The 27,740-nt window shown below is 46.6% G+C and overlaps 1 protein-coding gene across 2 annotated transcripts in view; it reads right to left on the reverse strand.

Moving 5' to 3' along the window:
• Positions 1-11,894: 11,894 nt before the first annotated feature.
• BOD1L1 (biorientation of chromosomes in cell division 1 like 1) overlaps positions 11,895-27,740 on the reverse strand; it is a 53,321-nt gene continuing 37,475 nt past the window's right edge. Inside the window, exons 16-27 of one of the 2 annotated variants that reach the window (XM_060655420.3) lie at positions 27,287-27,359; positions 25,973-26,046; positions 24,258-24,342; positions 23,820-23,893; positions 22,769-22,844; positions 22,536-22,570; positions 21,431-21,476; positions 19,527-19,576; positions 19,345-19,429; positions 18,778-18,931; positions 16,013-16,153; positions 11,895-13,187 (exon numbers count right to left, since the gene is read on the reverse strand). In XM_060655420.3, coding sequence (XP_060511403.3) covers positions 13,070-13,187; positions 16,013-16,153; positions 18,778-18,931; positions 19,345-19,429; positions 19,527-19,576; positions 21,431-21,476; positions 22,536-22,570; positions 22,769-22,844; positions 23,820-23,893; positions 24,258-24,342; positions 25,973-26,046; positions 27,287-27,359 — 1,011 coding nt within the window. In that variant the 3' untranslated portion in view covers positions 11,895-13,069. The remainder of the gene's footprint in view (positions 13,188-16,012; positions 16,154-18,777; positions 18,932-19,344; positions 19,430-19,526; positions 19,577-21,430; positions 21,477-22,535; positions 22,571-22,768; positions 22,845-23,819; positions 23,894-24,257; positions 24,343-25,972; positions 26,047-27,286; positions 27,360-27,740) is intronic. The other variant, XM_060655421.3, reaches the window with a different exon arrangement.

The raw sequence follows: 27,740 nt of genomic DNA on the forward strand, positions 1-27,740 counted from the left end.
CACCCAGGTGCCCCTAAATGACTACTTTTTAAACTTGAAATGGGGCGCCTGGGTGGCTCAGTCAGCAAGCGTCCGACTTCAGCTCAGGTCATGATCTCACGGTTTGTGAGTTCGAGCCCTGTACCGGGCTCTGTGCTGACAGCTCACAGCCTGGAGCCTGGTTCCGGTTCTGTGTCTCCCTCTCTCTCTCTGCCCCTCCCCCACTCATGCTCTGTCTCTCTCTCAAAAATAAACATTTAAAAAAATTAAAAAAAATAAACTTGAAAAAGATTTCTTTTCTTTTTTTTTTTTAATTTTTTTTTTTTAACGTTTATTTATTTTTGAGACAGAGAGAGACAGAGCATGAATGGGGAGGGTCAGAGAGAGGGAGACACAGAATCTGAAACAGGCTCCAGGCTCTGAGCTGTCAGCACAGAGCCCGATGTGGGGCTCGAACTCACGGACCCTGAGATCATGACCTGAGCTGAAGTCGGCCGCTTAACCGACTGAGCCACCCAGGCACCCCGAAAAAGATTTATTTTCAAAAGAACCTTTGTAGAAAGAGCATGTATTTGGATATAAGTATGTAAATAAATAGGGCACTGGGAACCTCTTGCCAAGTATAATCTGAAAAAACATGGAATGCCAAAAAAACAGCATTAGTAAACTAGCTGGGTAGAATGGGATGCCGAAGACTGGGGGCCTGAGGTTGGCTCTCTTACAGGAGCAGCTCGTCATGTGCTGGGGAGACAATACAACGTACAGGCGTCAACCTGAGACTCTCTCTCTGACCTAATGAAAAAGACTGAAAGGGAGTTGACCCAACAGAAATGTGCAGGTACGTTCTCCAAAGACATGTGCCAGAATGTCCATAGCCTCGTGTTCTAGTTTCCAAAAGCCTGGAAACCACTCAAATGCCCATTCAGAATATCGTGGATAAATCACGTATGATGTAATCCCAGAATAGGATTCTATGCAGCAATGAAAATCACCAGTCTACAGCCACAGGCAGCCACGGGGATGAATCTCATAAACACAATGTTTGTTTGTTTTTCTTTCCTTTCCTTTTTTTTAAATTTAAATTTTAGTTATCATACAATGCAATACTGCATTTAGGAGGAGAATTCAGTGATTCATCACTTACGTACAACACCCAGTGCTCATCCCAACAAGTGCCCTCCTGAATGCCCATCACCCATCTAGACCATCCTCCACCCATGTCCCTCCATCAAATCTGGGTTTGTTCTCTATAGTTAAGAGTCTTGTGATTTGTTTCCCTCTTCTTTCCCCCCACTTTCCATATGTTCATCTGTTTGTTTCTTAAATTCCACATATGAGTGAAATCATGTGGAATTTACCTTTCTCTGGCTTATTTTGCTTAGCATAATTCATTCTAGCTCTATCCATGTCATTGCAAATGGAAAAATTTCATTCTCTTTGATGGCTGAGTAATATTCATATATATGCGCGCGCGCGCGTGTGTGTGTGTGTGTGTATATTCATGTCTTCTGCCCATTTCTTTACTGGGTTGTTTGTGTTTTGGGTGTTGAGTTAGATAAGTTCTTTATAGATTTTGGATACTAACCCTTTATCGGATGTGTCATTTGCGAGTATCTTCTCCCATCCCATAGGCTGCCTTTTAGTTTTGTTGATTGTTTCCTTTACTGTGCAGAAGCTTTTTATCTTGATGAAGTCCCGATAGTTCCCTTACCTTCAGTGACTTAAACACAGTGTTTTAAATGACTCCCTGTCGCACCCCCAGTGCCCGGAGGTGGGGGGGTGGGGGTGTCTGGCACATCATAGTCCCTTGGCAAATATTTATTGAGTGTATGGTCTCATTTGATCCTCATACAACACAATGAGACTGGTGGGACAGGAATCAGAATTTCTAGTTACAGATGAGGAACCTGAGACTCAGAGGAGCCAAGTGGTTTATTCAAGGTCATCCAGAGCATGGCCACTGCATTGGGATGCCTGCTCTGTAAACGGGTTAGTTCTCCATCATCCTCAGTTACATAGCTCTTCCCCTAGCTTTTTAACACAAATAACATATTTCAGTTTCTTTTGTTGTTGTTAAATCATCTTCTGAGGCCCAACTTGGAGATGTTTATTTCCATTATGAGATATTTTGGACCGGGCTTTGAAAGGGAAAGGGCCAGAAGGCTGTGCTTTCAGAGAAAGGGGTGTAGGGTGGGGGAGAAAGCTCACTGGGGAGATTTATGTCAAAGAATTACAGCGAACTGTCATTCTGCCTGAGTAAGCGTGGCGAGGAACAGGAAGGGCGAAAACAGGATGTCGTGGTAGCACGTGGACTTCATGGAATGTCAGATGAACAGATGGGCCTGAGCTGTCCTGGGAACTGTCAAAGGAATAAGCCCGAGGAGGCTTTGGAGAAATCCCTGCACAAGCGCAGGTGACCTGGGCTGGAGACACGTGCTTCTTGTAGGTCAGAAAGGATTCTTAGTGAAGTACACAAAGGCAAAGCAGTGGTATCTTCTGTCTAAGCTACGACTCTGCAGTCCAGATTCAGGCCGGAAGGAAGTAGGGTTCCGGGGATTGAGGGGGGACACATTTATTGAGACATGGATTTCACTTAAAGGTTACATTTGCTTTTTTTTAATTTCAAGAACCCAAAACAACTAAGTGTATCCTTTTAAACGCCAATCATGTTTACTGGGGAAAGAATTTTTTAAAGGGCCAGAGGGCCCCCACAATGACGGGGGGGGGGGGGTGAAATGAACAACGGTGTTTGAGGGCAAACAGGGACGCGTGAGCCAAAAATAGGAAAAGGCAAGGTCTTGTTGAATACTTCTTTTCGGTTGAAAAATTGTTGACTATTTCAAGTAAGCCTTGCGGAAGACTGACAAATTGGTTTCCGCAAATAAAAACAACTCTGAGTTTTGATGATAAACTCATTTTGAAAAGATGACAAAAAAAAAAAAAAGCATTGCATGGATTCTGCGAGTGGTCATAGGAAACACATTTATTAAAAGCGAGCGGAGAGGCTGATCCGTCAGGAGATATAAACTGAGTCAATGAGGACACAGACTTCTGCAGAGGCTTTGAAAAATGTATTTGGAGTTTCCGCTTTAGGAACCATAGCACAGAAGGAATTTAGCAAGGCCCTACTGCAACGAAACGCCCAGATGCTAGATGAATTACATACCGGGATTGCAGACGTCAAGTGCAAGCAGACGTCAAGTGCATTGCTGAGCTTGCTGGAGAACGAGGGAAATGTACAAGCCGCCCGTTGTTCCTGGGTGCAGAGCAGGGTGTGGAGGGTGAGTCGTCAGGAGTGTAGCGTGTGCCAATTACTAAGCTACTGTTTCTTCATCCCGGAGCCACGCCTCTCGATGCTGCTTCGTGGCATCGGGACCGGCCGTCTGCAGCCCCGGTTTCTCCCTGGGCGGCTGGCTCTCCACCATCTGTCAGCTGGAGGCACTAAAAAGAGACTGAGGCCGAAGCCGGGGAAGGGATTTGCTGCTTCCTGTTGGCTCCCTCTTTTGTTAGTGTCACCCTTGCAACGGTTCTTCGCTGCAGCGGTGGCAGCTGATGGGTCACCGTTGGCTTCAGTGTCCGATTTTTCCTCAGTCTCCCGGAACGAGCCTCCCCTGTCCTGTGTCGGGCATGCCAGCACCACCCGGATAGCATTGCTGCTGAGTCTGAGCCCCTGAGCTCTGCAGAGCTTCCCCTCCGTCTCCTGCCACACTCAGTCTTGTCTTTACGTTCCCCCAAGCCACGCTGGGGTGACGGTTGCTTTCTGAAGTTACTCTGTATTACGTCTGCGTGTCCCCCTTGAGCTTGTTAGTCAAAGCCAGTTCCCTATATTAAATGATTTATTACAATAACTGATGTGGGTTCTCATATCCGACTGGACCGTGATGAAACAGGTCTAAAATGATTTGCTATACTGCTGGTGGGAATGCAAACTGGTGCAGCCACTCTGGAAAACAGTATGGAGGTTCCTCAAAAAATTAAAAATAGAACTCCCTGGGGACCCAGCAATTGCACTACTGGGTATTTATCCAAAGGATACCAAAATGCTGACTCAAAGAGGCACATGCACCCCAATGTTTATAGCAGCGCTATCGACAGTTGCCAAATTATGGAAAGAGCCCAAATGTCCATCGACTGATGTGGTATCGGGACCCCCCCTCCCTCTCCCCACCCCCGGTGGCTCAGTCGGCTAAGTGTCTAACTCTTGATTTCGACTCAGGTCATGATCTCACAGTTCATGAGTTCGTCTCATGCTGATAGTGTAGAGCCTACTTAGGATTCTCTCTCTAAAAAAGAAAAAAAAAAGAAGATGTGGTCTATATATACAACGGAATATTACTTGGCGATCAAGAAGAATGGAATCTTGCCATTTGCAACAATGTCGCTGGAACTAGAGTGTATTATGCTAAGCGAAATAAGTCAGAAAGAGGTAAATATAGTATGATTTCACTCATGTGGAATTTAAGAAACAAAACAGATGAACACAGGGGAAGGGAAGGAAACGATAAGGTAAAAACAGAGAGGGAGGCAAACCATAAGAGCCTCTTCGATACAGAGAACAAACTGAGGGTTGATGGGGGTGGGGGTGGGTGGGGAGTGAGCTGGATGGGGGATGGGCATTCGAAGAGCACTTGGGATGAGCACAGGGTGTTATATGTCAGTGATGAACCACTGAATTCTACTCCTGAGACCAATATTTCACGGTATGTTAACTAACTTAAATTTATAAGTAAAATTAAAAAATAAAATGATTTGCTATAATGTAATATGAAGAATATGACTACCATCAGGCCTTTAATCCGATACTGAGAGATGCCCTGAGAAAGGGATTAGGTGACCTGGAGCTAGAAATTTCCAGGCAAACAAGTGATGGCTTTTGCTAGAGACTTGATACTCACAGAATGCTTTTAGCGGGATGTACCTGGGCCCTCCAGGATCGCTTGTAGCAACAACACAGCAAACAAACGACCCCCACCCCTTGGAATCTGTGATTTATGGGCATAGCTCCCTGGAAAATGTCACACAGGCTGTGTCGCCATCTGGGAAGGGATGTGCCATGACTGAAACGTCTTTCTTCTGTGTAAGCGATGGAGCTGCAGGTAGTTTTTAGAGACCTTATCTGCCAACGTGGGTACGTACGTGTCCTGGCCCAGACCTCCATGCTTGAGTTGTGCCCAGCAGCTATGCGTGTGCTTGACGTTGTTACAACCCTTGACGCTGGGCGACAGCTCCCATTTAGGATGAGTCTGACCTGACAGTTGGTCCTTTGTGTTCTTACAGAAGAAATTTTTCAGAATGTTACCGGGGCTTTGTCAAAATATGATGAAGGTGTGTGATACAGGTCTTAGGGGATCCGAGGGACGAGAGCGGTGAAGGGCATCCCCAGGGCAGTGGTTAGAGGACCCCAGGACGTGAGGGCTGCCAGTCCACACTGGAGAAGTGTAACTCAAAAGACTGATTGGTAGAGAGCTGTTTTCAGCAAGATACCTTCCGGCTTTAGACTGGGAGAACTTGGCCAGATTTCTTTGGGTACTTGGTTTGCCTGGATCTCACACGAACACAGCCCTTGCTTTCCTCTCCGCACCCCCAATGTGAGACGCAAAACATAAAACTTGTAGAAGAATAGCTATTTGATCTCGAATCTCAAGACAATAGCTAACTACAAAATGAAACTTATATTCAGTGACATTAAAATTAAAAACCGTTCACCGAAAGTAGCGCAAAGAAATGAAAAGATAATCTACACGATATGTGCACGTGTGTGTGTGTGTGTGTGTGTGTTTGAGAGTGTGGTATTTGTGACACATGTACACAAAGATTATTGCCCCCAGTACTAGAACTATATATTTACATCTTAAAAAAATGTTTTAACGTTCACTTATTTTTGAGAGAGAGAGACAGAACACGAGCAGAGGAAGGGCAGAGAGAGAGACAGAGACAGAGACAGAGAGAGCAAGAGGGAGACACAGAATCCGAAGCAGGTGCCAGGCTCTGAGCAGTCAGCACAGAGTCCGACGCGGGGCTCAAACTCATGAACCGTGAGATCATGACCTGAGCCGAAGTCGGATGCTTAACTGACTGAGCCACCCAGGCATCCTATGTTTGTATCTTTATATAAAAATATATAAAGACCTCTCACAAATCAATAAGCAAAACACAAAGAACCGAATGGGAAGATGGACAAGAGGCATGAACAGGCATTTCGCAGAAGAGGAAATGAGACGGAAAATAAACCCATGGAAAGATACTCTTTCCACCTTCTGGAAACCAGTGGAAATAACCCTGGTGAGATATTTTACCTCCACCAAATAGGCAAAAATCACGAGGTCCTCAACTAAAAGGTCAAGAGAGGGAAGCGTACAACAGGAGGACAGGTGGTAAACCCATTTGGGAAACACTTGGACCTTACCTCGCAAAGCTGAAAACATGCTTACCTTAGAGGTTAGCAGCTGTGCCCCTGGGGCCGAAAGCTGGGCATGTCTTGAAGTGGAAAATGGGGGTACGTTCATCTTCTGGCCGTCAAAGTTGTCGGTCTGACCTGATCCTCTGGTTCGCAGGCTGATGGTCTCCCCAGGCAGCAACCAGCCTCGTCCTTCTTCCTTCAGAATTCTGCCCCTGCGGTAAATATAATTTTCTATGCGTACAACGATATGAGTAACTTTGGGAAGGTCTGCCCACAAAATATTCATAGAATACTCATGGAAGCATTGTTTAACCCAGGAATGACACAAAGACCAGTAACAGGCAACTAAATGGCTTTAGTATATTGTGATACAGGCTTTCACTGGAATCCTACACAGTGGTGAAAATGAGCCAACTGGAGCCACACCCATTACCGGAGATGACTTTTAAAACACGGTGTGAGGGGCGCCTGGGTGGCTCAGTCGATTGAGCGGCCGACCTCAGTTCAGGTCATGATCTTGCGGTCTGTGGGTTCGAGCCCCACGTCGGGCTCTGTGCTGACAGCTTGCAGCCTGGAGCCTGCTTCGGATTCGTGTCTCCCTCTCTATCTGCCTCTCCCCTGCTGACACACTGTCTCTCTCTCCCTCTCAATAAATAAACATTAAAAAAATTAAAAAAAAATTCTCTTTATGTAAAGTGTAAAAATGTTCACAACTTGCAATGTTGTTTAGGGTCGTATGCGCATGTAGTAAAATGATAAACTTGTATTTATAATGGTCATGGTAACTTTGTGGGCATGCTGGGAACTTCCAGGAGGTGTTGGTATTTATTTATTTATTTATTTATTTTATTTTTTTTTTTTTAAATGTTTATTTATTTTTGAGACAGAGAGAGACAGAGCATGAACGGGGGAGGGTCAGAGAGAGACGGAGACACAGAATCTGAAGCAGGCTCCAGGCTCTGAGCTGTCAGCACAGAGCCCGACGCGGGGCTCGAACTCACTGACTGTGAGATCATGACCTGAGCCGAAGTCGGATGCTTAACCGACTGAGCCACCCAGGCGCCCCGGTGTTGGTATTTATGATTCTGTGTCTCAAGCTGAAGGGTGAGTAAATGAGCTTTTAAAGAACAATTCTGTCAATGGAGTCTGCTTAAGATTCTCTCTCTCCCTCTCTCTGCCCCTCCTTCACTTGTGCACACTCTCTCTCGTTCAAAAATACATATATACGTACATAAACAAACCCATTCATGGGCGCCTGGGTGGCTTAGTCGGTTGAGTGTCTGACTTCGGCTCAGGTCATGGTCTCGCAGTTTGTGAGTTCGAGACCCACATTGGGCTCATTGCTGTCAGCATGGAGCCCACTTTGGATCCTCTGTCCCCCTCTCTCTCCTCCTTCCCACTTGTGCTTTCTCTCTCTCTCAAAAATAAATAAACATTAAAAAAATTAAAAAAATTCTTTATAGCATATGTTCATACATCATATATATGTATATACACACATATACATTATATATATAATCTTATAGCATATGTATATACATATATCCATACTTACATATTCTGTATACTATCTAAGACATATGATATTCTTATTATATACTTGTATATATATGTACATATATTTTATATATATATATAAAAGCTCTCTATCCTTTTGATTGTAATAAATATTCCATAAATACGTAATATTTTAAGAGTATAAAAATGTAGATATGTAAAATCTCATTTTCGTAAAAAATCTATCTACCTATTTCATTAATTCAAAGGCACACTTTTGCCTCCCATGTTTTAACACCTCTGGAATTAGAAAGTATCTTTTTTTTTCAAGTGTATTTATTTATTTTGAGAGAGAGAGACAGAGCGAGAGAAAGAAAGAGAATCCCAAGCAGGCTCCACACTGTCAGTGCGGAGCCCGACTTGAGGCTCCATCTCCCAAACTGTGAGATCATGACCTGAGCCGAAATCAAGAGTCAGCTGCTTAACCTGTTGAGTCACGCCGGCACCCCAGGAAGTATCTTAAAATTGTACTGATCAAGTGGCAGTTAGGCTACAGTTATCGTCATGTGTTCTCGTTTCTAACTATTGATACTGCTGTGAATGATGTGCATCATTGATTCTGTGTCCTTTGATTTTAAACATCATTTAAAGTGTCTTTTCAAAGATTGCATCATGATTTGGCAATAAAACAGAGGTAGTGTGTATTCAGAAAGTCCCAGGAACCTGGCAGCAAGAAATACCTGACGTATCAGGGAGGCAGATGCCGTGTTGGGGGAAAAATACCTGTGATTTCATCTTTTCTTGCAAAGTAACCACCAAGTTCCGTGTGAGACAAGAAAGGAAGATATCCCAGAGCAGGTGAGGCTGTTCCATCCTGTTCCTGAGCATTGTGCAAAGGATTATGTGGTGCATTCCCAGGCACACAGCTAACGGTGGGAGGAAATCATCAATCCCTTTCATTTCAAAGCAACAAGTGGGTATGACGGATTCATGCTTCTGGTGAGACTATGATGAGTGTCATACTCTCAGTTTATTCTTTCTTAGTATATAAAGTAATGATGATGCATTTTATAGTCAATAGCATCTTAGATTTCATGAAATATGGCATATGAGTTTTATATGTACGTAAAAAGAAAAGTCTGGAGGAATTGTGTATCAATCAAAGTAATAACATATCTGACTTGTGGGCTTACGAGTGGTTTGGTTGTTGTTTTTTTTTTTCCATCTCTGCCTCCTGTTTTTTAAAATGTTTATTTATTTTTGAGAGGCGCGGGAGGGAGAGAGAGAGAGAGAGAGAAAAAGTGCAAGTGGAGAGGGGCAGAGAAAGAGGGAGAGAATCCCAAGCAGGCTCCGTTTGAGGGGCTCGATGCCACAAACCATGAGATCATGACCTTAGCTGAAATTAAGAGTTGGAGACTTAACTGACTGAGCCACCCAGGTGCCCCTGCTTGGTTTCGTTTTTAATTTTTTCCACAACCAAGACATTACTTTTAGAACAAAAATACTACTATTTAACAAAATTCAGGTTTTATATCATTTGTTTAAAAAGGTCAAGCATACAACTAAGAGGGAGCGAGGACGCTTCAGCCTACGTGTGTCCGCTGGTCACCTGGCTCCTGCCACAGCAGACGGTCACGGCCACACTTGTGGATGCTGACGAGGCTCACGGCATCTCGGTTCCAGTCCCAGCAACACGTAGTGTGTGTGTCCTTAGAAGTCAGTGATACAACCTGAGTGTCGCCTCTCCTTGCCATAGAACAGGGGGGCCAATATCCTTCACAGGGCTAAGAACCGAGTGGAGTTTTCAGTTTTGAAGCTCATCAGTTTCCGTGGATGTTGAATTACGTTTCTGGGTGTGCAGGTGTGTGTGTGTGCGTTGGGGTGAGGAAACAGGGGTTTTAGGTTTAGTAACTTCCGGGTTAAATAAACTAACCTAATTTCTTGGAAATTTATGTGCGCTGCTGATACATCCAGTGAACTTTCCAGGACTGCAGGGTGAGGAAGCCTCTCCTGGAACTAGTGCTTTGTGTGATGTGAAGCTATTGAAACAGTTATCGCCTCCAGGAACTTTCTGGAAAGTTGACCTGGTGGTAAAGATGGCACCCATCATGGCCTCCAGTTCTCCCTGCTCGTCAGCTTCTAGAATGTTCTCTTCTCTAGGTTCTAACCTTGCTGAAAACTTGCCTTATACTTAAAAGAAAGCAAATAACGACCTCTTCCTCTGGTCTGTCAGGAGTTAGTCCTTCATCTGGCTTCCCTCTTCCCCCTGCCGGGTCCTGTGCCTGGACAGCAATCTCTGTGCAGCACAGCTGTTTCACTGATGTCACCCTTCAACACCTGGGTTCAGACTCGAATCCCTGGTGCCAGGCCTGGTGCAGGAGCTTGTCAGATACATATTCCCCAGCACGGTGGCTTCGATGGGAAGACAGGCCCTCGATTTCCTTCACCTCAAGGAGGTGTCAGTGGATGGTGAAGAACGCCTTATTCTTGACTTCATCATAATGATGGCTAAGCAGTAATTCGGGGAAATGTAAAGTGCTCTTGCACATAGGATGAATAGAAGACACGAAAATCACAGAAAGCAAGCAAACCATTCGGCATTTGAGTTCGAATCATCAACCGCCAGTCTCAAATCGGTTAGTAGGTTGACCAGTCGCTCGATGTCTGGGCTCCACTACAGGATGGTCCTGAGGTCGGTGGGCCTGCTGTCGAATTCCATCAGTGGCCTCCTCCCACGGGGCCTGGCACGGAGAACCCCGACCTGGGGGTTAGGAGAGTTGAGTCCCAACTTTGCCACCAACCCACTTTGAGATCTCGCCGGGAAGAGGAACACTAGATAGCCATTCCTAATTGGGGTGCTTAGGGCAGGACATCATTAGTAGGTTGTAGTCTTTAAAAAGCCTAGGTGGTGGTGGTGGGGGGGGGGGGGGCGCATAACGTGCAGAGGCCTCAAGTAGGCAGGGAAGGACTGTGGTCATGCACGACCAGCTTTAGCTCAAGAGGAATTAGCCACATCACTTTCCACCAGGGGATTTTTCTGCCCCTTTGGGAAGTCTTGCTGGCTTATTCCAGCCCTGTCTCAGCTCTGCGATGTGCTGGTGTTCATGTTGCTCGCAGAGGGGCAGAGAGTGGTGGGGACAGTGGTAGCTGGGCAGAGACCAGGGGATGGCAAACACGGAGATGGTCTGTGCGGGTCTCCAGGGGGAAGCTACAGGCATTCGGCGCAGACGTTTCTGTGGAGGCGAGGGCGGTCTCGTCCCGTGAAGAACGTTCAGCGTTCTGATCTCCTCCCTTCTACTAAACGCCAGCAGGACTGAATCATCGTGATGACCGAGAACTGCTCCCCTGTAGTTCCGGTGCCCCATGGGACGGTGTCCCCCCCTACCTGGCTTTTAGAACAACTGGAAGCCACAATGGCCAATTGCATTTCCCAGTGCCGATATTTAGCTCCAACTTTATAAAGAAGCAGCACTTCCTCCTGGTCCGACGACTCTGTCGCTGTCAGGCCATGCCCAGAACGGCTGTGACCCAACCGCATACGCAGGTTTCGCACTGAGAATACAGTTTGAGGTGTTTCTGGTAATCCAATCTAAACCCCACAGTGCAGAGACTGTGGCTCCAGGACTTTGGGGCCTTGGAACCAACTCTGGCTTCTTCCCTTGACTAAGAAAAGCCACTTTCCATTTCTGAGCTTTGGTTAAATTCATCCACTTACATGAAAACGAGTAACTCTCTTGTTCTTGTGTCCAAGGTCCCTTCCAGATCCAACATTCAGTTCTACCGAGGGGCCACCATGGACTCCTATTTGAAAGTGAAAATGAACAGTATCTCCAACACCAAGTATTTGAAGACAAGAAGTGTTTTTCACAGGAAGAACATTTAAAATACGGAAAAAAAAAAAATCTTACCGCTCAAGTTTTGGAAACATCTTATAATTTATATATAAAATCTTGTAAGAAACCATGTAAAATGACAGAAATATCCACCTTACATTAAGAGTCAAAAAAAAAAATTCACACACACTGAATGTAAATTTTAATTATAAAACAATATGAACAAAACATTTTAAAATAATCTCAATTATTTGGCAACTCATCACATCCATTGCTAGAGACAAATTTGATCTTAAGAAAAATTTAATCTTATGAAAAAACTTAGGTTGGACAGTTTGTTCATATGGGAGTTAAAACATGTTTAAAAAAGAACCTGGCGATAAAGCCAGTTTCTATCTTGAAATCACCGTGTATAAAACAACATAAAATCCTGAAGCTCGATAGACAGGAGTGACCTAATCTCAATGCATTTCTCGTCACCGAGAAAGGACAATATGGAAAGAAAATGGGTAGAAGCCTCGGAGTAGCACAGAGGGGAGGAACGAACACCGACAGAGAGGTTTTTGCTGCAGGTGACGGGATGTAGGACCTCGCACGCCAGTGGGGCTGGAAGGAGAGCCACAGAGGCGAGCGTAATCTAAAAACAAGGTACATTCTTAAAAACAGTCACAGCTGTGAACAGAAAAGCAATGCAGACCCTTTCTGGAGCTAAACTACTTTACTGGGATACATGCGAGAAGATTCTGTATTTCCTGCCGGGTCATATTCATATAGTTACAAGGCAGGCAGCGTCCTAAAACATCTCTACTGATGACTGCATAGCATTGAAACCCACCCCACCCCCTTTTTTTTATAAAAAAAAATAATAAAATAAAATAAACAGATATATAGTAAAGTTCACAGATAAGTTTTCTCTGTAAAATAAATAAAGTGTTCATTGATTAGCATCATACATAGAGTAAAATACAACCTATTTTTACATGTTTATATACTGTACACAGATTACCAGTAGGCAGCCTGGTGTCTGATGGGCTGGAAGGGTTCGCATTAGTGACATGTCCCATCGGGAAATCCCAATTTCACATGTTAAAATATACAACTACTTTGTTTTGAGTTCAGATACAAAGTAAACTTATTTTCCTTTATCTGAAATAAATGTACATAATATCTTCTATGAACAGTAGTTTATAAAGCTGTTTAAAACAGAACAAGAAAAAGCTTGCACCTAGAAACTCAGAGCACATGCATGTCCTTTCCCTGGTTTAAAAAAAAAAAAAAAAAAAAAAAGCTTATGGCCCCGAGGCTCGTCCCTCCTCTCTCCGCGGTGTCCCCCACAAGCCAGGGGCGGCGGTGGCCAGGATCACCGCTTGGCCTTCTTCGAAGGGGCTTCTTCCACCCTCTGCTGGCCTCTAGTTCGGGCTCCGGGGGGGCTGGCCTCCCTCTTGCGCTTGCTAGGAGGGGAGAGCTGGGCCTTCGATCTGCAGGAAAGAAAAGTCAAGGCAGTGATGAGAGCTGAAGGGAACGGCTTCAGTAACTTGGGAGTTCTTTAAACAAGGGGAGGTTTTGGACTTTAGAGCCAGGAGGAGAAAGCCTGGGTCACGTTCCCGCAGGAAGAGGTGGCTCGGGGGGGGGGGGGGGGGGGAGTGCTGACTGGTCATGCGCTGACCACCTCATACAAATGGCACGAGGGCAGCTCGGAGGCCTGTAATCTGCTTCCAGCTCCCTCACGCTCCGGGTGCCCGCCTGGGTCCAAGCACCTTCTTCTCTGGGTCCTAGTTCTTCTGTCTACAAAGTAACCTCCTCCACGCACTGCCCCAAGTTGAGACGGCCAGTGGGACCCCAGCAGGGCTGTCCGCTACGTCTGGGCGAGGGCCTGATGGTGTTTCACGGGCCAGTTTACAGAGAAGGGCTGGCAATGGTAGAAAAGGCACCGGAGGGGGAGTTCGGGGCGGGTGGGGGAGGCGCACATGGGTGGCTCAGTTAAGTGTCCAACTTTGGCTCACATCACGGTTCATGGGTTCGAGCCCCCCATCAGGCTCTGAGCTGACAACTCGGAGCCCGGAGCCTGCTTTAGATTCTGTGTCTCCCTCTTTCTCTGCCCCTCACCTGCTCATACTCTGTCTCTCTCTCTCAAAAATGAATAAACGTTTTTTTAAAAAAAAAAAAAAAAAGGCACTGGAATTTCCTAAGAGCATTCTGGCCAATCTCCTCGCTCTCCTGTCTGCCGTGACAATGATCTGTTGGAAACCCCAACGAATCGCGTCACTGTCCTGTTTAGTATTATATGGATGTCCCTGTTGACTATCTGATGGCTTTCAAGATAAAGTCATCCCGAGAATTCAAAAGTCCTTTACAGTTAGCCCTTGACTTCTACACCACCCTGGACTACGGTCCTGCCGAAGTCCTGCCGTTCCCAAACACGACATTCCTTTACGTTTTCGTGCTTTGACATGTGAATTCTTGGAGAATCACCCACACCTCCCGTCTAGCAAACGTGCGCGTTTTTAGGCCCCAGTTCAAAAGCAACTCCTTCCGGGAAGTCGTCGTCATCACAGAGCGAGCTGCTCTCTTCCAACTAGAGGATACAGTCATCGTTCTAGAACGACATATGAACAGACCTCCGGCAAATAGGAAATGCCACCGGCATTGCTTCTATTAAATTTCGTTCACAAAAATTTTGTTTCGGTGATAGAGGCAGAATGTGAACACAGGTGATGCTGCAAAACCGTTTTGGTGCGGTTGGGGCCAAGGAAAGTTGAAAATCACGTCCACGCGTCCGCGTCCGCTAGGCTGCTTCTCCAGGGCGGCTGCTGGGTCCAGTACCGGGTACGCAGGCACGTGTCCGCGCCTGTCCGTGTGCTACCCGGGAAGGAGAACACCGCGGAAGCCAAGTCTGCAGGGGCGGACCAGTGGGGCCACACCGACAGGAGAATGCGTTTGCTCTATCGTTCTTCTGATGGCACAGGGACAGAACTCAAACGGAGTCGGCTGCGCTTGTACAGGACGCGGTTCCGGCGGGCCCGCATGAGCTAACGTCCACCTCGAGCCGAGTGGGGGAAGCCGCCGGCCACTAAGTGAACACCTATTTGCCGAGCAGCCGGTGTATGGCGGGCCTGTGCCCCATGCCATGTGGCAGGGAACAGCAGCTCTCGGTCAGGGTGCTTCTTCCCGGCCGGGGGGGGGCTGGGTGGGACCCCCCAGGATGCGGTCTGTGACCAGCGGCACCAGCATCACCTGGGGCTGTTGGCAACGCAGACTCTCGGCCCCCCCACCCTGCAGAATGGCAATCTTCTTCCTAGCGAGAGTGTCCATGATTGGTCTGCAGTTCCGCTTTGGGAAATACGGACCAGCCTTTCCTGAGATTCATCCCCTCCCTGATGAAATAAGGATAAATACCACATTCCACATAATGAGGATTAAATGGAGAATCTATGTGAAAGGCGCCTGGCCCTTTAGTCCGCTTCCCTTTCCAGGACGTGGGGATATCAGCGCATGTACACATTATACACACCCATATGCTGTGAGAAGCAAACTGTCGTAGGACAGGTCGCGGCAGCTTTTGTACAGCGTGAAGAATCTTCTATCTTTCGGTGCTATGACGTACGGAAAGTAAGACACGCCCCGCATCTCAAGGAAGAAGCTTACAGTCCAGAGGGGGACCCACTGCCATCCTCCGCACAGCAGGCGAGAGGTGAGGCAGGAAGGACAGCAAAGACACCGAAGCAGCGGGGGGGGGGGGGGGGGGAGGGGGGGGGCCTCCTGAGGAGGGAGAGTCAGGATGGCAGTGCCTGGCTTACTGGGGGCTGGTGGCAAGGGCTCTGGAGACCCAGCACAAGCCAAGGCCAAAAAGGAGGCCTCGGCGCAGCCTGTGGGAAGCGGCAGGACGAAGGGGGCTGTGGACGGTGGGGGCTGAGCCAGAAGCGGCCGTTTTGCTCGTTACCCCATCGCCTCGCCAACGCTCCGGCTAAAACACAAAATGGTTCAGGGCTATGAGATGCCCGACCATGCTGTGCTGGGTTAGCCAAGCACTCAGACCCGTGGCCACCTGGGAAGAAACACGCCTCGCCCTCGGCCCTGGTGGACGGGAGCCAGCAGGGAAGGCGCACAAGGGTCAAGGGCAAGTCCATGTAGGAGGGCCGACATTCCTTCCACAGCCACTCCAATTCCTTCTGGAGGAGGTTTCCATTTGGGAAACCAATGATCCCAAAAGACAGATCTTAAAGGAACTTGGGAAGAAAACATTATCGCACCAAAAATAGGCTCAGGGCATTAAAAAAGACTTGGAGTGTAAGCAGGGACTTACCTTCCTAATGGGGGAGAGTTACTAACTTTCTCGCTGGCAGATAACTTCTCTTTTGCTAATTTTTGGCGATTTCTAGAAGAAACTGTCTCTGGGCTGCCATGTTTGGATGCTGCAGGTGCCGATGGCTTGCTAGGATGCTTTCTGAAACAGATTACAGAAACACCGGGCAGTGGTACCCTCAGCATTCCAGTCCCGGGGCCTGTCCCGAAAGGACAAGGCTCCTCGTGGGTGAGTCAGAGAATGGGGACTAAAAGCAGAAAATGGTTGGTTTTCCGGACCGATGGTAAAAAGGGGACCTGATGTCGTCTACCACGAACTGCCCGCACGGCTCTGGATTTGCTTTGATTGTGTGGGAGGTTTTCCCATGATTTAGAGGAAGAGGAATCTGTGATAATAACAAATACACTGGCTGACAAGACAGCAATCCCCACAGTGCTCCCCGCGGGAGAGTAAGGGCCCAGAGTCACAGAAGTACAAGTCACAAGGCTAACGGATGAGGCCCTGGGACTGGGCCGAGTAACGGTCTGCACAGGTAACAGGGGACCGGAGAGCTGGCTCGCCAGGAAGCCCGGGAGAGAAAGCTCGTGTGAGCTGCTGTGCGGCTCCAGCGGAGAACGGAGAGCCGGGAGCACGGCTGGCTGCAGCGCGTCCCTACGAGATAAGGTGGGGCGATCCTCTCCCGGGTTCCTTAGCCCACACGTTGTGCAGGACACGTGTGCAGAGCAAGTGCTCCGGAGTGACATGGAAACTCTGGGGAACACATGGATGATGAGGGGGTTCAAAGTAAGGGGACACCTAGAAGTTGCCCACAAGCGTTTAGGGCAACACTGGAGAGACGCCCCCGGAGCAGATCCAGAACAAGGGCAGACGCCTCTGGGAGGCCAGCTCCTACTGCGCACAAGGGATAGAATGCCAAGCAGGGGTGGCTTCCCCGCCCCCGAGGACCCCGCTGCGGGAAGGCCTTCCGAGAGGAGCCGTGGGCGCAACAGGTTAGCAGCACTAACCTTACGTGGAGACCCCGGCCAACCCCCAGCATCTGGCATTAACCAGAGCCAGGGCCCTGGAACCAATCAACGGATGCCAAGGAATCGAAACTAAGACAAGAGAATCCCTTTGTAAGTCAGGAGCCCTGAAGGCACGTTAAGGAGAGCGCTGACAACCTAGGCGATCATGGAATCCGAAGTCAAGTCAGGTTTGTTTTCAAAGAATGAATTCGAAATGCCTGACCGCTACCTGCAGATGCTCACTCAGAGACCACAAGAAGGCCCACAGACTGGCCGTGAGGTGGGCCCGACTGTCCCCGCGGAGGCGGTGGCCCTGCAGCGGTTCTGAGCCCGATGCAGGGGACTGCGCTCCACTTCCCCGCCCTCTACCACGCGCAGGGGACCAGACTCTGGCTCTTCTGCTTATCTGAGCTGCTGCAGCTAAAAACCAAGTACGAGGCCACCCGCCCCCTCTCTTCACCATGCGAGCTCCTGAAGTCTTGTGGCTCTGAAATCGGATTCTTGGAGAAACCAAACTGTGGCGCCAGTGGCTGCTGATGAGTTAAGTGCGGAGTGACCAGAAACGGTGATTTCGGAGCACCTGGCTGGTTCAGGCGGCGGAGCGTCCGACTCTTGATTTGGGCTCGGGTCACGATCTCACGGTTCGTGGGTTCCAGCCCTGTGCTGGGCTCTGCACTGATTCTCTCTCTCTCTCTCTCTCCCCCTCTGCCCCTTCCCTGCTTGCTCGCTCTCTACCTCAAAAATAAATGAGCATTAAAAAAAAAAAAGAAACCTAAAAGAAATAGGTTGATTTTAAGTCTTCACGTAAACACACGTCACTATTACTGCTATACGACGCTGATAGATATAATCAAGTGATACTCTTGAAATAAATGTTCCTGAACTTTTTGCTGAATCTTGGGTAATGAAAGGACAGAAGATGATACCACAATTAGCGGCTTGTGAATCACCTTAAACATGGAAAATACTCTCGCTTTAGTAGGTTAATAAACCATAAAGTGATGCAACAGGTCTCAAAATGTGCCCTGGGGAAAAGAACACTGACTGATACTAACAGGTGCGGGTGGGGGTATAACTGGCGAATAATGTCTGTTCAGACAAAGTTCAACAGGTTCTTTCCTCTAGGACCACGCCAAGCCCTTGATATTCTCATGTGCACGGGGACTCCTGAAGGACAAAGAATTCACTGGCACTCCCAAAACTCATTTGTCCACGGCACTCTGTCTTCCAGAGGCTTCTGGCTGACCCAGGGCCTGGGAGAATGAACTCTGGGAAACATGAAGTTAACTCATGTGAGGAAAAAGTGGTCGCGTGCGGGCAATTTCCCACGGTCAACCTGGTCCGTGCCACCGGCTGCACGCGCCTCACCAGTGACGGGTGTGCCTGCCTCCTCTCTCGCTGGAGCTGAGCCGGCTGCAGGCGGGGCCTGTGTGCGCGCCTCCCTTCCCCCACGGGCCCAGCACGGAATCCGAGACACCGGGTGACGCTCAGTAAGGAGCTGTACCGGGACCGAACGGGTTCCACCGAACAGGCTTTGGGACCCTGGCAAAGACTCGAATGTGAGGGTGGAAGGCGGGTTTCTCCGAGAACTGCAGGGTGCGAGGGCTGAGAGCACGTGCTCTCTGCTCAAGATACAAGGAAAGGACACAGCTTACGCCGCGGCACGAGGGGGTCAATGAAAAGAGAATCCCGTGAAACCCGAAGCTGCTTTCTGATGGGAGAAGCTGGTGAAGGCCTTTGGAAGCTCTCTGCCCCCGTTACCTCTGAGCCTCGGATCTGGTGGTGGACCTCGTGGTGGCTCCCGAGGGCTCATCCTCTTCCTCCTCTTCCTCGTCCTCCTCAGACTCCGGGTCTTTCTTGTCCTCGGTGGCTTCAGACACTGATTTCTGGCGTTTCCTCTCTGGCTCTGAAGATTCTGCTCAAACAGAAGGGTAACACCTGGATTCTACAATTCCCCGAGACACTTCCAGAGGAGAGTCATGGCGCTTAGAGCGTAGGATATGAGGGACTTGGAGGCAGAAGAAGCGGTTTTCCATTTCCTTTTGTTTCAGCACTTGCAACTCAGAACTGTTTAACTTAATCTCAAACACATTTGGGATAGTTTACTTAGGCAGTTCACAGCCAGCATTCACGAAAAATCCACATGTACTCAGAAAAGCATCTGGGATGTACCATTTCTGACATGGGATTAGAGCCATTTCACACATATTTATGTAATATTAATACTAGCTGTGCCCCACTGGATTTTCCCTCATCCAGAGAAAAACTCTTAAAAAGGTGATTTTGAAACGGTAAGACTCCGCAATTAAGAACGTGCCAGAAACATACCAGCGTCGTCTGACAGAGTGAGCGAGCGCTTGGGCTTTCTTCCTCTCCGACGCACGCTCGCTACTGCTTTTTCTTCACCATCATCCTAGAAGCAGTAACGATAAAGTGAAAAGGGTGGTTAACTGAACACTTACTGAGTTTATTCCTAAAGGATGTACCTCGATGAGAAAATTAACACTTACATTGCTTGTACTTCTTTCTTGTGGGGTAGTGGTTTCTTTACTGGACTCATCTTTAAGAAAAGGAAAATCTCTGCATTAATACTTGGTGTAAAATCAATTTTCAACAGTCTGGCTTGTTGTCTCCGAAAGTACCAGTGCTGATTAATGCCCTGTTACCCCAGCTGTCACCATCTTGTATCAGGCAAGCGGAGCTCGAGTCAGAATACCCAGCAGAAAGTACATCTGAATCCAAGTCGAGACCTCCAAATCTGTGCTTCAGACCCGTCAGAGGTCACCTGCGCCATCTGGGAAAATTATTTAAATTCCCCAAGCCTCAGTGTTTCACCTGTAAGCTGAGGACCTGGCTTAGCCCACCCTTTCAGCTCGAATGCTCTGAACCCAGAAAAGGAGGAGGAAAGGGACATCTGGGACACCTCGGGACACACCGGGAGCTGCGCATCAGGACGAGAGACCTCACGGAGACCTCAGTGTAGCTCCCTCTCTGTTATAATCCCCATTTTACAGTTAGGAAAAATGAGGCCCAGGTAACTTGATGTGAGTAATTTGTTCGGAGGCACATCACAAGTGCATGCTAGCTGGAATGCTCTGACTGTAAACAGTTATATCGGAGCACTGAGAAAAGCACATATTAGAGGCCGATTTTAGGTTGTGTGTGCCTGCTCTTTACATACATGCTTCCTGTAGATGTTACAGCTTTCTGACGGTGTATCTGAAGTTTAGTTTAAGGCACTGTCTGAAGTTACTAAAGTTATGGGGGAGCTCACTAGACACTTGGGTGAGGACCGTGTGGTCACCCTTCCCTGCATCGCTCACTGATGTAGAGGGAACAGTCACGTCAAGAAGGCTGGCAGTGGAGAAGCCTGCCTCAACTGGCCATCGTTACCCAGACTCAGAAAATCGCTGCCAAACCACTGATCACGCAGCTCAGGTTAGACTCTTTAGAGGGGATTCAAGTTATAACAAGTTTCTTGTTACATGGATTCAAAATATTATAAAGTTATGAATAAAAACTGGTTAAAAACCAAACATAAGAAGTCCCCTTTGTAAAAAAAAAAAAATCAATAAAAATAATAATAATAATAATCAGCCAACCTTAATTTTCCAAGAGACAAGAAAAACTGGAATTTGATCACAAGATCAAATGTGATCAGTTAAATGTGGAGAAGTTTTTAAATCACGTATTTGCTTTACCTTTGCTTTACCTTTGCTTTACCTTTCCTGATCTAACCAGCTATTTATTTGATCCCAAATCGTGGTCACATTCATCTTTTTGCCTGCGCCAATCCTTTAAAACCCACCGATGGGTCTTGTTGGTTTTAAGTACAAAGTTTTAAACCACGAAAGTAATATATACACATTGTACAAATTCTGGAAAATGCAGGTAACGAAAAGAACACGGAATGTTCCCATGATCCCACCACCCCGGGCCAATCATTGTCAACATTCTGGAGTATTTTTCTCCTTGGAACGAGGACCAAAATAACGGAAGCAATTTTATCTCTTGCACTCTGCCTCTAGAACTGCACAGGCTACTTTCAAAACTGTGTGAGAACAACAGGCTTTTGAATATCAATTCCTATCTTCCTGGTACGAGTGCCCAGTCCCCAGCCTGACCCGTCTCTCCCTTAAACATACCTAGTAAATTATGGTTTGGACACGGCAGTGTCGCCCCTATTTTACTTTTGGTTGCCTTCACCCTCCTCTCTGGAGGCTTCCTCAAGAAGCCTGAAGCCAAGAAGGGCTCCTGTCACAAGAAAGGCCAGTAGCAAGAGTCTCCCAGGGCTACGAGGGCAACTGTTGAAACCCACTTCACTGAGAAACAATGAAACTCTGAAACCTTCCCCCATAGGCTGCCGCCTCCGCTCTGTCCCTAGAGCCCGTGCAGAGCAACGCTCGAGGCATACCTGCTTGTGTTAATTTTGGTTTGCTGCCAGGTGGAGACTGTTCTACCTAAATTTAAACAAAGAAAAAACTGAAGTCAGCAGTTAGTTGTCACCACCAAGAAAGTCAGTAATTACGTAAGGAAGGTTCAAGATCGCTACGACGTAGGCAGAATCTGTGGAACCTGTCTCCTGCCGTTGGCTAGGTCTACCAAGAGAACATGGATGCCGTGCTTGTGAACGCATGGTCTTTCCACAGGAGGACCGGGGCTGCCACGAGCCTCGTCCCCGGCCGCTCTGCTGCTATGCTGGGAGAGGAGCACTGGAGGGGACGTGGCATGGCCCACTGTTAATATTCCCCAACTCGGGCAAACCATCTTACACGTTGTAAAGTGCATTCACACGTGGCTCCTCGGTCCTGCTGTCTTCTAATAACTCTACTGAGAGAAGCACGAAAGGTACTGTTACGGTTCTTTACATCCAAAGACACAGGAGTCTCTAGAGGCTCACATCACTAGCCTAGTGCACAGCTCTGGCAGTAAGTGGCAGAGTGGAGACTCCAGTCCCATTTGGTTTTGTCAGAACACTGGACGTGTTTGTCCTTCTAATAATGCTGCCCTTGAAACTCATGCAGTGAAGTCTTGACGCAATGATTTTGTTGGACGGTACACGTCAGGGCCAAAGACAAAGAAAAGATAAAGTATCGCTGAGGATTTTCCTGCACTGATATCAGGGAGCATTTTATCACGAAGGGAACTCCATAGGGAGTAGTAACAGGTGAGACACAGGGAGGGTTTCCGTAAAGAAGCCATTATCTAAAAATCACATACAACAGCCATTTTCTACATCTTAATCAAGGATGACAAGAAGGTAAGTCCCTACGTAATTTCTATATAACCAAACCCTCACGTGAGGGTGGGATCGGACTGAAAAACAGTATGTTTACGTAAAGTTACTGGTAACTGAAATGTTATTTAAATGGTTATTCAGGATTCTATTTGAGGAACTCGTTCAATGCTTTCCAAATATTAAAAAAAAGCAAAGTGGTTCAGAACACGAATGCTGCAGTATATACTATCCAGGTCCAGAGCAAATGCTCCCAGATTTCTCACGCGCTGCAATTACTCACAGTGACAACACCAGGATCTGTTTTGCAATCTTCTTCTAAAAAATACAAAAATAAAAATCTCACTTAGAAAATCAGTTTGAAAATATCTTTCTTTTTTTTTTAACATAAGCTCTATGCCCGATGTGGGCCTCAAACTCACAACCCTGAGATCAAGAATCTAACGACTGAGCCAACCACGCCCCCCTGGAAACGTCTTTCCTGTGAACCGAGAACACATGAAAATAAATACCTACTTGTTTTTAACGCTGTTTCCACGGGGTATTTACGGGGTCTTCCTCTTTTCCTTTTAATAATTACTGGCTGATCCTCCTAAAGGGGGAAGGAAACAGAGAGCAATAAAATTTTGTTGTTGTCTCCAAATGAGATTTAGAGTTCTCTCCTAAGACGTAGGTCTCAGATCCCAGCTCTGTCACTTAAAAAAAAATACCTGGCCCAGGGCTCCATTCCCAGTCGTGCATTCTGTCACCTTGTAAACACGGAGAGCTGTACTACTAATTCACGGAGTCCTGGGGATTAGGTGATGAGCTAACGGAAGTGAGTGCTTAGTGTCAGCTTTTACTTCTGCAGTCGACCTATGTGTGCACTTAAATATGGATTCAGTCCTAGTCACTTGTGACCAAATGTTATCCCTTATAAAAAAAATAAAGTAGGCCACTGATCTTCTCATACACAAGTGTGAGAAAACGAAGAGAACTATTCAGAAGTTGTATCAAGTCAGGCAAACTTGGTCACAGTCATCTGGATGTGGCTGGTGTACAGGTTGTTTCCCTTGATTTATGGGCCTGTCTCAGGCCAGCGGGATTCTGCCTCCACCGCCTCCCCCCCTCCAAGGCTCTGCACATCCCCCCGAGTAGAGGGGGATGTGGCTGCAGGTCGGCCTGCCCTCCTAAAAGTGGGTCCCATTCAGCACTCGCTGTGGGCCTTCTGTGCACCCGGCTGTGCTGTCCCCGTTTCGTCCTGTCTAGACTCCAGGGCTCAGCAGTCCTGCTCTCTGACCTAAACACTGAGGTACAGCTCTGGGCTGATCCTACATGGTCGTGACAGAAATAGGTCTCTTAAAATGTTCCGATGAAATGAAGTGAAAATGAAGAGAACAAGATTAACCACAACGACACCGATGATACGACACGCGGCGTGAAACGGTGGCCCAGCGCGCTGAAAACACGAATGACCTCAAAGGCACCTGGCAAAAACTTTCGGTAATCGCCTTCAATGCACTCCGTTTCTCGTTGGCACTCGCGTACCTGAACAAGAAGACAGGAAGGATACTGCTTGACTGCTTACCTCCTGAGATTTCACCGTGTCGTCGTCATTCTGCTCCGTCTTTTCGCCAGCAGCTTCCCCGCCGCTGTATTCGTCTGCAGAAAGAGCACAGCTCAGTTCACTGCCGGGGACCCCGGGCAGCCGCGTCGCCACCACACCCGTCCGAGTGGCCTACGTGGTCCCAGTCACCGAGGCGCACACACGCCATCCCCAGGCCTATGCCGCCCAAGTTAAGGCACTGGAGTCTGGCTAACCGATAAGCACACTTTGGGTAGAGTTAAGATCCAAATTCAAAACGATTCCCAAGCCCTGGGGCTATGAAGTGTGAGCCACTGGTTTCTCCGGGAAGGACAGCTGAGTCCTGCGCAGCTTTGGCCAGCGAAGCCTGGGGACAGAGACGCTGGCACTCGGAAGGATTAGTCTCTCCCAACAACGTATCTAAGTCTGTGTATCACTCACCTTTTTCGTCCGTGGCCCGTGAGGCAGTGCTGTTCGTCTTAGAGCTCATTTTAGATAATTCTTCCAGATCTCCTGCGTTCTCCTCCTATGGAGAGGTTGAACAAGACCAGAAGCTTCCTCACCCTGCCTCCTTTTGTCCTTCCCAAAGTTTTCCTTTCTGTTTCAAAGCGTATTTCCTAGGAGTTTTTGTAGAAGTTTGTTGCACAATTTTTAAAAAGTAACTGTTTTTGCTGCTAGTGAGGCTATACCAAAAGATAGAAATTCCCAAGGTAGACCCACAGGAGATAAGGCTAGACTCTACAGCAACAAGGCCATTCTTTTTTCCCCTGCAAAACAGAAATCACTCCTCCTCCCTCAGGCTGGATTTTGTCTTTTTGAGAGAAACTCCAGAGAAGAACTGATAGGAGTTTGCAACAGATTTCTTTTGTTCGTTGGGAGGTGGAGGAGGGGGTGGGGGGTGGGGTGGGGAGGGATAAAGGGGAAAGTGCCTGCGAGAATCCGGGGGGATCCAGCTGGGCTGATTGAGAGCAATGGTCTCGCAACACATGAAGTCATCCCTTAGGGGCAAAAAAGTTTTGAGCAAGAAACACTGAAATGCTATACTGTAATACTAACATAGTATGTAAACAAAACCACATCAATTAAAATATAAAATAAGAATTCTGTCTTACGACATTGAAAATATTATCGGTATGTGATTTTTTTAGTGAAAATGGTTGGTATCTTTGACCTAAATTTAACATGAAAAAACTTACGTGAAATTGAAGGGAAAATATAAAGGTACCCCTTCGACCTGGTCTCTCCAAATCTAGGTGTACTGTCTCAGGATTCTTGTTCAGCACAGGGCAGGGGGAGGGATGCGGTTAAAATCCTCTTTCTTTCCTTCACCAGGACCAATTGAAATTCATGACGTTACATGGCTCCCTCTCTGGTTGTTAAAATTCTGCCACTACTTTTTATTTAGTTCATCGGTCACTGGGAGAAAAGAGAGACTCTGAACTGGTTTTACTAAGCTAGAATTCAACCGCATGTATGGATATAAGCTGACTTCAATACTTCGGGAACAAAGTGGAAAAAATAAATTAGGGAAAGAGAGAACAGGGAGACGGAACTAGTTTGGGAGAGACAATAAGCAGTACTGAGTCTCAGAAATGGAAGCGTGCCCAAGAAGAGGTGTCGCCAGGAAATGCAGAAACGGGGGCCTGGAGAGCAAGGGCAGAAATACAAATTTGTGAGCCGCCTCCCCGAGTCCTCAGGGGAGAATAAGACCATGTGAACGAGAGGCAGTGGGTGAGGCCAAGCCTTGGACTACTTCTATTTTAAGTCCAGGAAGTAAAGTAGAAGGCAGAATATCGAATTTTTAAAATAACATGATGCGTCACTGTATTTCAATGTTTTGGTGCAAGCACATGGGTAGCCTATGACACTTTGGAAGAAAACACCTAGAAACCTGAAGTCAGTGAATATGACTGAACAGAAACCTAAGCAATGGTTACATATAAACTGTGATGTTACTGCCCTTACAGCTTCAAATGATAAAGTGCAGTATTTGTTGTTTTGCAGGATCCTAAAAAATATACCTTTTATGATAAAGCGACTATTAGAGATACATGAAGTAAAAAGGACACGAGAATGAGAAAGAATATCATAATAAGTATTCACGGTGATGTAATTAGGTTGCCCCCAAACCTAACATTAATATGTGGAAAAAATACCTTTGTATCTTGCGGCTCAGTTTCAGAACACTGTGCTGTTTCTATTCTGGAATCTAGGACGTCTGGATTTTCATCTGTAAATCAGTTTGGACAGAATCACAAAGGGAAAAAAGCTAAATGAAAATTGAAATGCATAGTTCTATTTTAAGACACTTTAAGGCTTCTTTTTTAGTCTTGTGATATAGTGAAGCCAAAAGTTACTCTAAATGTATTTATGTCACGTGACTTGAGCACTGAACACTGACGGTGGCCCTGGCAAAACCAAGAAAGTAAAATATAAAAAATAAAACAAGAAATCCACAAGTGCTCAGATGACACCAAAAGAGCAGCAGGTTCCATGGAAAGGGCTTAGGGCACACGGAGTTCCTGGAGATACGTTAGCACCCTCAATGAGTTACCACCTAGAAGGTGTAGCTTAGGGATTAAGACCACGGGCTTGGGAATCAGATTTAGTTGGTGGAATGAAGTCATCGTCTCGCCAAACCTTCATTTACAAATTCATTTACAAAATGGTGATGATGCCTAACTCACACAGTTATTATGAACGTGTATAAAATAACATGAATGGTGCCTAAAATATGAACTCGAGAATTAAAAAATAATTACATGCTCCTAACCAAAAAAGGAAATTCTTTTTCACATATTCTTTCTCACATATTATTTAATAAGCATTTATTGCATTTCTATTTTGTGTCAGGTATCAGTCTCTGTACCATCCAATACGGTAGCCATTAGCAACATGTGGCTGTTGAAATTTAAATTAAAATCGAATGAAATTATAAATCCAGCCTTCCGTTCACACTGACGGCATTTTACTGCTCAACAGCAAGCCACACGTGGCTCTGGCTACTGTACTAGACAAAACAAATGCAGAATATTTCCACGCCTGCAACAAGTTCTATTGGATGGCACTGTTACAGACCATGGGAAAGTCAACAATATGAAACACAGAAGGGCTACTGCATTTATGCTTCACTAACACACTTCACGAGCTCTGTGGGGCATCTGTTTATGATAGAAAATAAGGAAACTGGTGGCCCCTGGCAGGGTCCAGGCACAGGTTACAGAGGGACCCATAAAACCCAGGGTTTATGTCGGTCCCAGTGATTGGGTCTTCTGCATGTAGTTTCTAGATCAAGTCCAGAAAAATCCTTGAAGTGCCAAGCCAGTCTGGACGCAAACTGGACTCAAGAGTTGTGAAGTAAGTAATTATCACCCTCAAAAATTTTCTAGGATGTTTGCCCAGTATTTTGGATGTAAAAATAATATGATCTTCAAAGATGTCTAAAAGAGGAACATATATATTCTACATACCCAGTTCATCTTCTGAAGAGGGGTAATGCTTCTTTCTTTTTCTTTTAGGCATCTGCCTTTCTTCCTCTTCAACCTGGAATGAAGAATGACTATATTAAAGGCAATACAATCTGGGACCACATCCATTGAAATGACAGCACATTATATTAGCTTCTAGCCTTTGAAATAAATTTTCATGCAATTTTTTTTTTTTTTTTTAAATCTAGGATAGCATTTTTGGCATCTAGATTTGGATGAGACTTATTTTGTGAGCCTGAGTCTTTTTCTTTTTTGGATCTGAATGTAAATCCATACGAAACATCTAAATCTGTTTCTGGTTAAATACTGTAATCCAACAACTCTAAAATATGTTCCTAAAGAAGTATTTCTCCTTTTTACCATCCCTGAAGTCCAGCTATGTCTTACAATCAACGGCATGTCATAAATGAATCGGTAGGGCTCTTCTCCTCCTCAG

The sequence above is a fragment of the Panthera onca genome, chromosome B1 (assembly GCF_046562875.1).
Source record: "Panthera onca isolate mPanOnc1 chromosome B1, mPanOnc1 haplotype 2, whole genome shotgun sequence".
In the NCBI taxonomy this organism is placed as follows: domain Eukaryota; kingdom Metazoa; phylum Chordata; class Mammalia; order Carnivora; family Felidae; genus Panthera; species Panthera onca.